Source organism: Poeciliopsis prolifica, unplaced genomic scaffold (genome assembly GCF_027474105.1).
Source record: "Poeciliopsis prolifica strain line A6 unplaced genomic scaffold, Auburn_PproV2 SCAFFOLD009, whole genome shotgun sequence".
NCBI classification, from domain to species: domain Eukaryota; kingdom Metazoa; phylum Chordata; class Actinopteri; order Cyprinodontiformes; family Poeciliidae; genus Poeciliopsis; species Poeciliopsis prolifica.
The window spans coordinates 7,712,445-7,727,730 of NW_026562384.1; the positions used below are offsets into that span (position 1 = coordinate 7,712,445).

General features: G+C 38.2%; 1 protein-coding gene across 3 annotated transcripts in view; it reads left to right on the forward strand.

Annotated features, from left to right (window-relative positions):
* The window catches only part of nlgn3a (neuroligin 3a), a 175,446-nt gene that overhangs the window by 56,688 nt on the left and 103,472 nt on the right, over positions 1-15,286 (forward strand). For all 3 annotated transcript variants that reach the window (XM_055034166.1, XM_055034167.1, XM_055034168.1), the window contains one exon: positions 7,292-7,441. In XM_055034166.1, the coding sequence (XP_054890141.1) occupies positions 7,292-7,441 (150 nt within the window). The remainder of the gene's footprint in view (positions 1-7,291; positions 7,442-15,286) is intronic.

Genomic DNA, 15,286 nt, shown 5'->3' on the forward strand with positions numbered 1-15,286 from the left:
GAATTTCTGGAGGAAACGGTTCAGTGCAATATTATCTGGCTGTAGAGTGCTTTTCTCCTGCCAAACCCATCACTTCTGATAATGTGCTGGCTTTTAAACTTGTCTGGCTTGAATGTTCTATGTGCTGACTTTTCAAAATTACAGTAGGAAATTGTTATTTGCTATTATTGGAGATTTCCTTTGAAATAATTTTGAAATAGTGTCACTTTTTACTAAAGGAACAAAGAAAATATAACTTCACAGAGTCTGCCACTCAGTGTTTTTCCGAAGCCAGTCCTTTCCTTTGACTTCTTTAGCTCTAAAACATGAAACGGCAGACCCTCTCTACAAAAGTGTAAGAGAGTGACAGAGTGTAATGTGGATCACCAGGAGTCTGGCTTTTAGATTTATCTTCAATGGAAACCTCACCTTCTTCGTCTTAAAAGGCCGGGGATGTAGGAAGGGACAAGACCAGTGTTAACATTGCTTGGCTTGAGATAAAACAGGGCTTCAGATTGGTTATATTCTCTTGATTTTAGTTAAAATGCCAGTGCCCTTGTTGTCTGGCTGCTAAAATCGCTGTTAAATGCAATATATTTCATCTTTCAAGGCCTGTTAGGAAAAAATTTCATGGTCTCTAAAAATAATTGAATATTGGATGAAGACTTTCACATTCAGCCAGAATCAGCTGAATTAGAAAACACCAAATCTTGATATAACCACTTAAGAGATGAGAGAAAACATTGCACTTGCAAAAAGTCTTCAGTCCTTGACATGTAATTTGCCGTTCAGTTCACTTTGCGAGCCATTGTATCTTCTCATTGTAATGTTCTCACATCCCTCTGTCAATGTGCTAAGATACCTACGGAGACATTGGTATGCAATCTTTTATAAGATTTTTTTGTTTTATTATTATTTTATTTTTTTCTTGTTTTTTGTATGTCATGTTGTTGTGTATCGTGTGGACCATGTGTCTGTTGAATAAAGTAATCAATCAATAAATCAATTACCTAAAATGAGTCACTTCAGTTCAGCAGCCTAACAAGACAAATGTTCAAGGCTTTACACAGTGTTGTTAAAGGCAGTCCAATTAGGAGTGAATCATAAAAAAGGGTCCTAAAAACAGGAAGCAGCCAGCTTGGAAGTGGAGAAATTATTGAATTTATCTTACTTGTGTGTCAGAACTATATTTCTAGTTCTAACACACTGTATTAGATATAGAATCCAATAAAAATCCCAATAAAAAAAGCTAAAAATTAAAGACAGGCAAGTTGAAAATAAAGATCAAACAAAGGTGTCACTCAAACACAGTCTACATACAAACACACTGAGCATGTAAATCAAATTCATTTTAGATCTTGACAGAAGAATCTTATGCTGTTTTTTAAAATTGAAATCATTATACAGGGGTGTGGATTCTTTATTTCATTGTCAATGTTTCTAATCAAAGAAGAGTCAGCATTCTACATTAGGGTTCAAATAAAGGCATGCACCCATTCCACAGCTTAATTCATTGGGTCTAAAGTCACTTTGTGAACTACAAGTCAACCACAGTTATGGTAGCCACCAATAGGCTTATGCCAAAATGTCTGAGTGGAAAACTGACCAGGTTTGGTTCTTTTTAGTCATAAATAGAAGAGTTAATTTAAATTGGTTAAGATTAGTTTTTGGGGTTAGTTCTTGAATGTTCAACAAGTGTTTTAGGAACATGATTCCAGAAGCTTTATTAACCAGGTTTATCAATTTCAGAAGCTGTTTTTTCTGTATGTTTGACTCACTGTCAATTTGGAATCCCCAAAGTCAAGGTAAAGCTGAATTTGAAAATACTGTTAGGCACGGTGGTGGTGGCATTATGCCAGAGGTTCTGGTGCATTGCACAAAGTGCCATTGATGCAGGAGGAGGACTTTCTTCAAATTTGTTCATGTCATGTTGAACACTGCTGATTCTGTCTGAATAGATAAAGGAAGCAAACATAAAGACCCTGATATGGTCCTATCAAACTTTGTTGTCAACAGCCATGGCAGAAAAAAATGAACATTTTATCAGAAATTAGCTTCTGCATGATTAGAAGTGATTTTACCAACCGCTGTGGGACGACCTTCAGAGAGTTTTCTTTAATGTGAATATTGCTTGAAATGGACTCGTCAAAAATGTACCATGAACCCTGGCCAGACAAGAGCACTACAGTAGCGTACATGTCATGTCTTACCACATCAGGACATTGTCACCCTTTCCCTCCCACCTCAGACCTCATTGATAGCCGCTGACAGCCACCATGTTTCCCCAAGCGTTGACACAGCGCATGCCGTGACACTTATCTCCACTCAGCTTTGTCCTGTCCCACTCCGTAGTGTCAAGGCCGGGTTCTGGTGCTTTCAGCGTCAGATATATATGACTGACTGCTTTCGATGCAGGGGAAAGGCTAAGGGCAAAACGGTGGGGGGTACAGGTGGAGAGAAAAAATAAGATAGCAGAGGAAGGAAGGAGTGCTCAAAGCCCTCCTGGCTGGTTTCACTTGCAGCAGCAACACTAAGAGGCTCGGCGTCGGCTTGAGTTATGCCTCCCACTGACACTTCAATCAGTCCACAGGCACCTTTGAAAGGTTGTGCCCCTTAGTCCTTTTCTAAAATTCATGCCCTGTGATGTATTTGTAGGTCTAACTGTCGCCGTTGCCCAAGCAGAGAACCTTTGATTTATTTATGCACTGGGCAATAGTAAGAAAATTTGTTCTTCTGTGGTGCAATAATGTGCTGCTTATAAAATAAGTGCTGGGAGTGTATGGATGTATGTCTCAGTGTAATAGGAGCTGCATGATCACACTCATCTGTTGGGGAAATAAATAAGAGAAAACTGATTTGTGTAAGTATTACTCTTTGCCCATCAGGTTTCTACATTTCCATCATTCACAGTTTTTTAAATTTTGTTTTTAAATTTCCTCAAAACATGAATGTATTTGCTTTGTTTCACATTTTGAGTTAATCTTGCATGGACTTTTAATAGAGCATACCAATAGGCATGTGCCAAGATTACTCAAGGTATGATAACTCTTAGCAAAAATGCTATGGTTTAACGGTATCATGGTACTGTGCAACACGATGAAGATGCTGTAATATAAACAGAAAAGTAATTATTTCTACTGCTGCTAAAGTAATAGTATGCATTAATTATCACAGTTATAATAATGTCATCTCCATTCTATTTGTGGGCTTTTTTTGATGCAGAGAATTAAGCAAAATGTGGAATAAACAGCTGCAAGAACTCGGTTTTCAAACATTTGTTGCTAATTATATTTTTGTTCATTGTGCTCTATTTCAGGCAAAGTAAACTAAGAAGCTTATTGCCTTATTAAGTCCCAACTGTAGCTCCAACTTTATAGGTGATGAGATAACCTAATTATTTTTGCAAAACTGGATTTTTTTTTTTAAATATATTTTTGTACCTCTCATCCATACAAAAAACATTGTATATGTTTTCGTAGTCTTCATAAATATTAATGACTGTTGTCATAAACTTTAACTTTAATAACATAAAGCTGTATATTTTTTAAAGTTTAATCAGTAATGCTTTTATAACAAATTTGTCAAATCTTGATTTCTTGGTTAATGACAAGTCGTCATAACAAAGACATTTTGAATAATGTCAACTGTGTATTAAAAGTGTCATGATTTACCGAATGACACTTTATGACAACAGTCATAAATATTTATTTAGACTTTTTCATGTTCATGACAGGTGTTATGTCATGTTTATGACGGTGTCATGACAGTCGTATTCACAACCCATCAATTGTTTTTTTTCCTCCAGAAATTATTATATTTTAACAATAATGTATTGGCCTTTGGCCATTCTGACAAATGTAGTCTTAAATATCCTCATGAAATTAATGACTGAAAGGAAAAAGAGTAAACTGAAACTGTTACCCTTATTTTACAAGAAGCCTAGATATATTTTTAGCCAGGCTTACAATTATGCCAGTTTTTTTTTTTTTTTTATTGGAAACCCTCCTGTAGTGTAGATGCAGTTCTTTTTGAAAAGTCTACAGTACTCTTCCTGGAGCCTAAGATGTTTTTGCTTCTTTTTTTCTTTTTGCTGACTTGTATTTGCGGATTAATTAGTCAGGCTACCTGCACAGCTAGCAACCATGTCTACAGAAGTGCCGTGGCATTTGAATTTTGCCAACTGTAGCTTAAAAATGCATTGCTTTAGCAATCTTTACAGTAAGCGAGGGAACACTGCAGTAGATGTCTTTGAGCCAGCTGCTCAGCAGTGCGCATGAGGTAAGAGTTGGGGAGAGCTGTTCTTGTGTGCTCCAAATATATAAAAAAAAAAAAAAAGCTGTGCTAAGTCTGAAAGTTTTTTTTTTTTTTTTTTGTAATCTCGTAGAAACATTTTTAAATAACTGGAAAAGGATGTAAAATGTTTAGAGTTTTAGAACCACAACTTTTTAAGACCCAGGCGTACCATGATACCGCTAACCAGCCAATGTATATGTACATCACTCTGTGCATTAATTAATTTATCTCTCCTTTCTTTTCAGCCAAAACTTGGTGCTAAGTCTTGATGCTAATAATAATATGTGTTAATGTAATGCTGTACTTACCTTGAGTCAGGATGCTTTTAAGTCACCTTGTTCAACAGATTGGGCCATCCAGAAAAACACCACTATAATTGATCAGAATGAAATAATATTTTTTTCTGCACAACAGATGTGACTGGAAACCCTCCCCCCCAAAACAAACACACAAAAATATGTGTTATCTTATTTTCTCTGCGAAGCAACAATTTAGGTGAAATCCTGTATAAGCTTATACATTCCTCTGACAACAAAATCAAATATTTGGATCATATCTGTGACACATCCCATGTCAGATTGACTTAGAATAAGTGGAAACGTCTCCAAATGGAGACCCAATGTGAATCGACAAAAGAGGTGACTGATAACATTGACACAACTAATCTCTCTTTTTTTTTGTATTTCTGCTCCCTGTTCCTTCTACCTGTCTGTCATTCTCTTTGTATCTGTGGGCCTTTTGTTTGATTAGCTTGTGGAGAATATCGTCCTGCTGCTCCCTCGTTCCTCCTCACCTCATCTCTCGGTTCTTCCTCCCCTCTCTGACTGTAGTTTTAATGCTTTTTCTCACCTCATGGATCCCCTCCTCCCACTCATCTCCTCTCTCCTCCTCCTGCACTTGTCTCAGATAAGTGTGTCCAGAGAAGTGTCAGCTATAAATCACATTTCACCGTGTAGCCTTCTCAGATACCAGCAAGATAAAGGTAGCCATAAATAAGTCCATATCATATACAAGTTACTGCTTTGCTTTTAAACCTAACAGAGCCACAAATAACCCAGGGGATAGTGAAATAAGGAAGGGAGAAAACAAGATTTAGCCCTGCAATGGGCGAAAGGAACAAAATGTGTCCCTCCATAAAGCATTTCTGCTGTTGTCCGAAATTAGCAGAGAAGACGGGGGGATGTATAACCATCAGAAAAGGACGTTGAAGATTGATTCAGGCTATTTTGAACGACATAGCTGAGGATTTTGGTTCTCAGTAACCAGAGCAACCAGAATACAATGCCATTCGTTTTAAATCTGAGTCATTCCTTCTTTCTTTTTATGCTTTTATTTTTTTTTACTGTTCTCCTTTTTTCAATTTCCTTCTTTTCTGGCTGTCTTTTTTATTCTACTCTCCTTCTGTCTTCATCACTCTGCCCTCCTACCCCTTCTCATTCTCACCACTGCAAGAAAGGAGAGAGTGTTGGACAGAGATGGAGGGAAGGCAGGGGAGAAACACGGGGGAGAGACTGTGAGTGAAAGTGATACAAAGTAGGAGGGGAAGAGGGGCGGAGGCAAGAAGCTACACAGAAACGTTGGGGGTAGAAGGAGTGAAAATGAGAGTTTCTTGTCTTGTCTCCCAGCTCCAGTAATTCAAGTCTATTCCTTAGACAGAGGCTTTTTTTCTCCTCCCCTACCCCTGGATGTGCTGTTTCTTTCTGGCTTGACTGTCACCTCAGTTGGGTATCGAAACCTCAGCTTTGGAAGCAAAACAAACAACTGTTACCAAAAAATGAAGCAGAAAATGTAGCTTGCAGTCATGTCCAGACAGGAACTATGCAAACAATTTTGCATCTGTTATTCTATGGGACTGTGTTAAAAAAAAAAAAAAAAGATAGCAAGATAGTTGTGTGTAATTAGCTTGTGTGTTTTCCCCCTATCACTGTCAGGCCAGATTAGCCTTCTCCGTGCTTAGGAGATTTGTCAGAGTACCTATCTCTTTATTCCCCCTAATGGTTTTCTGCATATTTATGTAAAGTAGTGGCTCTGCTCCTGCAAGGTAGCCAAATACAAACTAATAGTTTGCCATATGTATAGTGCTTTGCAAAAGTATTAATATAACTTAAACTTTTTCTCATTTTTGAACTTCATGACCACAAACATTCAGAGGAGTGTGACCTGCATTTGTATTCAGACTCTGGAGCAAAACAATCAACTGTAATTAGAATTTTAAGTCTAATTAAATATCTAATTAGATCTTTAATTAACCATCTTTCAAAGATGGTTGAAAGATGCTTCAACCATCTTTGCGCATTGAAAGATTTTTTTTTTCAATTCTATTTGCGAATACCATGAGTTCAGTCAGAGTGAATGCACATTGTTAATAGCAATATATTTTCTGGCCTTTCTATGTAATGTAGGGGAGATCTTTGAGCAAGCCTTTCCTAAACATGAATATACTTAGATCTAATTTACTCCATTGTACCTGCGGTACTATGTTTTGGGTCATTGTGCTGCTTGAAGATGAATCTCTACCACAGACTCAAATCCTGTCCAGCTTTCCAAAGGTGGAAAGCCACAAATGTTCTTTGTGGAACATTCTGCATCAGACTCAATTGATCTTCATCTCTATTCAGCTTTGCTGCACATGCTAAGCAAAGGCATCACCACAGTATGATGCCAAGTCCACTATGTTTTATCATCTTTTCAGGGTAGTCTGGCGCCATCTGCTCCAGAGATAGCATTTTCAACACTTTTGCAAAGTACTATATATGCATGTGTATGGATGTATAGCGACAGAGTTGAACTCAAGTGAGCTTAATTTGTTTTTCTTAGAGCAGAAACTGTAGAAAAATATTGCACCAATTCCCATTAGCAGGCCAGCAGGCTGCACTGTTTGACTCCAGCTGGTATCTGGGAGGGGGTTGTCAGTTTGTTTGTTTGTGCCCACCATGTGCTGTATCTGAATCTGAGCTGACCCTTTGACCGCGGCGGGTGGATGACTATGTGAATATGTTAATGATGGACGCTCTTGCAGACATACGAGATACCGGGGCCAAGCCTGTGATGGTCTACATCCACGGAGGGTCTTACATGGAGGGGACTGGCAACATGATTGATGGGAGCGTCCTGGCCAGCTATGGAAACGTCATCGTTATCACTCTCAACTATCGGGTCGGCGTCCTCGGTAAGCATACTTTCTTCTGTTTTTCTCTGTTTTACCTTGTCCTTCAAGGGCATTTTTCTGGGGCATCTTTATAGGGCATCTGGGTGTAATGAGAGCTCCTGATTGCCTCACACACTCTAAATGAGGCCTAATGAAAAACACAAGCGCAACTGTAAAATATGGAGTGTCCTTTATGCTTCGTTTTGATGTGGTGGCTTGTATGCAGTCTGGTTGTGGATCAAATTGCTGTAATTGAGTCGGCTGAGTGTGGGTTTGTTGTTGTGGCTGGGATTTGGAATAAATTAGGAAATTATTGTAATGAGACTGAGAAATGAGGAGATGGGTGTGATGCAGGGGAGACAGAGGAGAGGAAAAGGGTTTGTTAGTGGTAAAAGAGGATCTTCCTGGGTTGCAGTTAGTTGCAGACAAACTCACACCGATGAATCCCCTTTCAGACACTTGTGTGCGTGTGTGTGTCTGTGTGGTCTGAGGAGGGCAGAGAGAAAAAGAGAGAGAGAGAGAGAGACAGTGACAGAGAGTGACTGAGAGCTCCATGGAAACAGCTAAAGCAGCACAAAATGGAGTTTGTTAGTGCACAACCCAAGCTTTGTACCTTTTCCATCTATCTCTGGGACAGAATTGATCTCCATCCACATATATTTTTCACATTTAAAGTGGTTATAGACAAACCGTTTGAATGGAAAATCAAATCTCCCTGCTGTTTGCTTGTTGAAATATTGCCTCAGATTTTACTTAATTTGTTGCTGGTTGGTAATATAAAGTGTGTCGGTTGTCATCATGTTCTCTTTAAATAGATGGGAAGTCTAGTAAAAAGACCCAAGTGCCTATTTGTTTGTCTATTTTTCAGTATTTTTAATTCTGGGGGTTTCCCAGTTACTCAGGCTTCACAGTAAATATCAAGTTATTCATCATGCTAAAAGAAATAGTGTGAAATTATTGAAGTGATGTTTAGATGGAACATCATAATCAGATATTTACTTCAAACCAATAACTCATAATATCTTCACTGATCATAAATTATTTGGGAAACTTTTCCAGGCTTAAAAGAAATTCAGTCTCAATTTCTTTTTTTTTGTGAATTATGCAAAAATTGTTATGTAAACATCATCACAGTTGCATTGGGCGATTATGCACAGAGAAGCAATGACTTTAAACATGTGACGGAGATAAGAGGTGGTCCACCCTCAAGAATATTCCTGTGAAATAATTGCTTTGAAAAGAAAAAGTGTTTTTAGTCAGACTAACTCCCTGATTAAAAAAAGTGACCTTCATGAAAATATAAATGCCATTAGTGGCCTTGGAAACCTACCCAGGTTCTACCTGTTTATGTATGTAAATTGTACTAAAAAGCATAAACTACACCTAACCAAGACTCCTGTATAATATTTGCTATGGTGCTAAAAGAAACCATAGTGAGAAATTTAACAGAGTGCATAAAATAAGTAGATTTAACACGATCAGTAACATTAAACATTGCAAAATGAAGGCTCAGTTTTTACTATTGAGCTTTTGAATTAAGGTTCTGGTTAAGGAGCAGCACTATAACAAATGTATCACAGAATTTAATGTTGCTCTTTTTTTCTATAGAAACCCTACAAACTAAACCAGCTGTCATCCTACGTGCTTATTGCGTCGCGTCATTACACTTTGCAAGGCAACACAATATAATACATACCTTAATAAATCTGCAAATCACAGGATATCAGCTGAACCACTGTGAATTAATTATGATCTATATGCAACTTACAATCTTAAATAAATTTGCGATTCTTAACTAAGACACTTTAAACTCAGCAACCTGGATGGTAGCCAAGCTCTTCAATATGAAATACTCTGGATTTTTTTTTCTTTCAGTTTCTGAGCCTCTTATAAGATGGTAGAATGATAAGTATTCTGATGTATTGCATATTATATTGTCTAAAAGACAAATGTGAATTTCTAAATAGGATTTTCATACATGTAGTATTTCTATATTATTGTCTACAGTTGTGTGTCACACAGTTTATGCTTGAAATTATTTTTAAGAGCATTGCAAAAAAATGCTGACTTCTGTAAGAGAAAACAGACAATGTTAATATTTACCTTCTGTTTTAGGATCTTACACTATTGTTCAAAATATAAATTTTTAGTCATAATATACATGGAAATATATAATATACAACAATAAGACATATCTGTTTTTGACAAAAGATAATTACAATTGTAACGATCATTTCTTTAAAGGGCCAGCGGTCTCTGAACCGACACAGGAACCTTTCATCTGTTGCAATTTATTTTCTGAAAACAAGCTGAGAAATGGGATATCTCTACTTTTTCTGTTCAAAGAGCAGACTGCATGAGCCTTCAGCGCAGAGGGCTGTACAAGTGAGTAGCAGGAGGGTGACGGAGGAGTGCTGCTTTATCCTTCAGGACATTGAGATGATTGCTGTGGGTGAATCACAGAAGCACAGCCACATTCATCCTGAGACTCTCTTTTTGATGGAGATGAGAGCGCTACGGCCTATCGATTTTGTCATCAGGACTCCTCGCCTTGAATACGCTGTGTTTTCCTCTGTCATTTTTGTGGAGTATCCTTTTGAGCGTTGTAATCAGCCTTCAGGGTGGGAAGGTAGTCAGGCTGAGCATGCTGCCTCCTGCTCCTGCCACTGCTTTAAAGCTGAGCACATAAGCCTAATACAGATTCATGACCATATTTCTTTCATGGCACTTCAATTATGAGTCAGATGTTTCCTCTCCCGCCGCCACGTTTCACCAAATGTCATTCTACAAGCCTGCACACCCTGCCGACAAACACCACATACAAATTCTAGCAGCACGCCCGCACAAGTACACACGCTACGTCTCACATCATCTAACACACTACAGACACAGTCAGTGAGACGAAACAAGAACAAGCCATGCGCAGACACACACAAACGCACACTGTTTGCACGCACTGAAGTGCACAAAAACAGACGCGTTCGCAGGCACAAATACAGTTTACAAAGCAGCTCTTGTGGCAAGCTCCCCAACCGCTATTCTGACCAATGAGCGAAGACGAAGTGAAGCATGTAGTTGAGTGATAATGTCCACTGCTGTAGCATGGTCAGATAATCTCCCCACGGTAAAGCATTAAAGCTTTATTACAGGCACGCTCATATAAACCAAATAAAACCGAGGCCAAAGAGAAAAAAGACCATGATGGGCCAATTAACACTAAGCTGTGTGAAGATATTTAGTCATGAAAACTGCAACAGCATGAGAAACAGGGATTTCATCTTTTCAGCTTTGTATGTAAAGGTGTGCCTGCAGTTTTAGAAATAATCTACATCAAACAGAATTAGGGAAGCTTGATGAAGTGTTTGTTTTGGACGCAAGCGTAATATCAGGTCATCTGACATGTAGATTAATGTAATTCCTTAAGCTTTACTTCATTTTATTACATGTCAGTGGATTCTACACAGAGGAAGTGATTTAACCAAGAAAACGGACTAAATCCGTGAATAGATAAATATCAGAGTATGACAATGTATTTAATTAGGCGTCTTCAAGGGAAAAGGAAGCAGCGGAGCAGAGAAGATGATGGGTTTTAGTTAAAGCATCTCAAACCAGACTTTCTGACATTATTATAGCTCTCACACCATCGCCTTGCAAGCTGGTTGTCTTATTAATAATGCAGCAAACACCTTTGAAATCCACATAACATACTGAATATTTAATACAACTCGCAGAAACAATAGATCTAAAGCTATCCGATAGACCCTCCCTTACAAGCTTGTTAAAGAGTTATAAGGTGGAGACCAAAAAATTACTTTTTATCAGCAAAAGAAAACACTGGTAAAGATAATTATTGCATGTATTTTGGTCTCTTGCAGCTGTTTCAGATTACATTCACTATTTTTTGGTTTCATTTAGCTAATATTTTTGGGGAGCCTCTTGCTCACATGGAGCAAAATTATAGATTTTTTTTCTCTGTTATAAATATCGATCAAGACAATGTTGGCTGCTTTGCTATGAATTCAACTGCAGACTTATCTCACACACACACACACGCACACACACACACACACACACACACACACACACACACACACACCACACACACACACACACCCCGCACACACACCCCACACACACACACACACACGCACATGCAGTTCTGTTTTTTTTTTTTTTTTTCCAGGCACAAGGAAGGTAGAAAGTGTGTTAGGAAGTTGGGTGGTGCTAAACACAATGCCATCTATATTGTCATTGTACAATGAAAATTCAGACATCATTAAAATTATTGATGTTCATAAAGTCTGACTGAACTCTTGCTAGTTTGTGCAAAATGATTTTAAAAGTGGTCCCAAGACATACAAATCTGAGTCAGGTGTGATCTCAAAGACTCGAGGAGGAAAGATGGTTGTACAAATAATTAAAATAGGGGTTGCTGCAAACAAATGCAAATGTATTTGCTCCAACATTCAATTTTTTGTATTTGGAGGGCTTTTTAGCTTAGCTGCTGCAAATTTAAACAACTATTGCTCAGTGTGTTGTGCAGCATTGCTTTAGATTAAGACATAACGTAAATTCACTGTTGGAGGGGATTTAAAATTAGCCTTAAGGCATCAGCAGGAGGAAAATAAACATATTTGGAAAGAAAGTTAAATTTAGGTAAAATTCTTAGTAAAGTTGTATATTATGGTAAGACAAGCAGACACTTTTCAGGGAATCTGATCTGTTGAATCTTCATGTTCCAATTAAAGAGTCTTAGAAGTTTCTATTGGAGCTTCATCAGCCTGCAGCTCTTCGCCCCTGTGCTGCTGTAATGGTAATTATTGCTTCAAAGGGTGGACTGGAATTTTCCCGCAGCCTCGTTTGCAAACTTTCATATTTCAACCTGTTAAGATGAATGAGAATTCATTTCAGATCTTATCTTTAATTAGTTATTGACCCATCGCAGAATGATTATCACCGGATGAATTATCGAGTGTAGAGTTTTATACCATTCAGAGTGTCATCTTACTACTTGTCGAACTGTGCTTGGGTCAGGGCCCAGAGGTGAAGGTTTTGTTTACAAAAGACAAACAGTGTTTGGATTTCTGCTCATTGATCTGTGTGTATATATATGTGTGGACATGAGATTGTGTTTCTGTGTGTGCACAGAAACACAAGAGAGGGAGAGGGGAAAAAAAAGAGAAGACATTGCGAGTATGTGTGTGTTTGGTCACATGCACTGGATGCACGTGTGCAGCTCTCTTCTAATGATGTGTAATGAGTCCCAGTCAGGGGGGAGTATCTTGTATCACTGCTCTTTACAAATATAATTACTCACTGGCTCTCCAGAGCATGTCAATTTTTCAGTCCATTGGGGGGAAAGGGGTAAAAACTTGGAGGTGGTGAGTGCGTGTGCGTGTGTGCGGGAGTTTGTGGGAGGTTGGAGGTGTTGGCGCTTAATTACTAGTTTCCAAATGCATTAGAAGTTAACAAAAGCTGACTGACTTGCCAAAATCCAAGGTGAGACTCTTCAGTGCAGCCAAGTGCTGTAAATAGGAGAATGGTCAAGTACAGGGCACACTTGTAAAGTACATCCACCTCTAACGGGAATTATTTTATGACCTTTCATGTTTATCTGTCATGTCTCACTGATCGCAGCCTTTTTAAGGACAAGCCATCCACAGTGTGGACTGTCACCTTAGTCCACTCAAAGTTATTCAACCCCTCCAAAGAAGTACTTTCCAGAACAAATGTAAATAACCCACTGTATGGATGAAACCGTGAAAGCAGCAGTGCAGGTGGCTATATTTTCTGTTGTTTAGTCTGATTCCAGTTTCTCCCTTTGTTATGTTCCGCTCTTCACAATTGTGACTGTCAGTAATTCAGGCAGGGATTTGGGGAGCAGAGGATATTTGCAGCTATGTGTGAACAATAATGTGGAGCAAAATGTAGTCTACCACCCAAGTTTGTAGAATTGTTTTTACTAGCGAATGACAGCGCAGCTCCTGTGAGAGTTGAGCAGCGCACAGTGTGCTTCTGGCCTCCTGACCCCAGCACTGTAGTCTGCTGTAAAATCTTCCAGGCTGAGCTATGAAAGCATTTGCTCCTATTTCTGCTGCCTCATTGGTGTCTTTAAATGATAGATTTTATTCTCACTGCAGTAAAATTTAAGGATACCATCTAGCAGAGTCATTTTTTCCCTCACCAATAGAAGCCCATCGATATTTGGAGCACAGCTGGGCAATGAAGTATGGAGTTCCTCGGCAGGACTTAACACAATGTGTTTGAAAAGCTCACCAAAGAAATATCGCAAATTCTGCTTTGCATCACAGGGGGAACAAGAATCAAGCTGATGAGCATACATCAGCAACTGCTATGGCAGAGTTGCAGCATTGCAGCAGAGATTTTGAAGCATCTGAGTTGCGATGGGCTCTATGATGTACTGTGAATACATCTTAATCGCAGTGACCATCACAGTTATCATCACAGTATCCAGATTTTTTACCAAGATTGTAAAGATGGAGAAATGTGGAGACAATGTGATTATAAAAATGAAGTAGTGTTTTAAAGAGTATTGTTTACCAAAGTCACCACCGCATTATCCAACAATGATGGTGCTGTTTATTGTTTTTGTAGTTCTGCTTAGGCCAAAATAAGCTATATTCATATAACAAAAGGTTGTTTCAAATGCATGAGACAAAAGGTTAAATTAAGTGCTTTCTTGCTACTACTATTGTTGTTTCTATACTAACTAATCAGATTGTAAACGTATGATATTATAATATCACAACCCCTGATTCAACCACTCTGATAACCTTCAAGTTATCAGAGTTATCATCTATAAGATCCAAGCTCTTATAAATGGCAAACCGTGATCTTCTTTAGAACTGTAGCTCTGTTTCAAATCTATTTAAATTTTTCTTGGAAATGTTTACAGTATTATTGGTTTCTTTCAATATTTGCCAGTCATATTCTTCTGCATGCAGTTTGAGTTCAAGTTTTCAATTTTGCTGAGTGAAAATATTCCTTTTAACTTTTCTCCTCTGGTTTTCACTGGAACGATGGTGAAGCTATGGGCAAAACTGCAAGTGTCTGACTGTGGCTGACTGGCAGGATGGGGCTCATCAGATATCTCTGTACGTCTGCTTGGCGACCATTTTTGGCAGAAGGAGAAGATGATACAGCAGGAAACATTGGTGGAACTTGAAAATCATCTTAATGGAATTCATCGACCGGATCTTTGATATTGAAACCCAGCCATTCAAGCCCGCCCTGATCCTCTTCTAAAACCACTTCTGTGTTTCACTGTTGCCAATTTTTTGTCCCCTGAAATTCCGCCAGAATTCTCACATAGAGATAAAATGTTTTCCTAAAGCTATTGAGAACAAGAACTTACCTCTGAAGGAACAATTACACCAAATAATGCAAAAAAGAGAGAGAAATTAACAGAAAAAACACAAATGTTTGTACCAAAAAGAACATCAATGAGTTATTTCATGCCTTTTGTGATCTCACCAGTCACTTACTCGGAGAGTTTTGTTTTCTTGGGAGATTACATTTTGCTGCAAGTAGATAACCACTTATAAACACATAGCAAAACTAATAGAACAACAAGTGACAAACTACATATGACATGAGTTTGACTGATTTTACGGAAATATCTGGCTTCTACCTTGTAGATTTCTACAACCTTCGATTTTGTGTACTATTGTGTAAACAAGCAACTATTAAAATCCGTCTTTTACTTTATTGTTCTCCTTCAAATGTATTGCAATCCCTTCATGCTTTTCTAGGGTTGCTATGTCAGTGATATGAATAAGAAAAAACAAATTATACTAAATACACAATGTATTTTACTATGTAAATCTAATATTTGAAATGAAAATC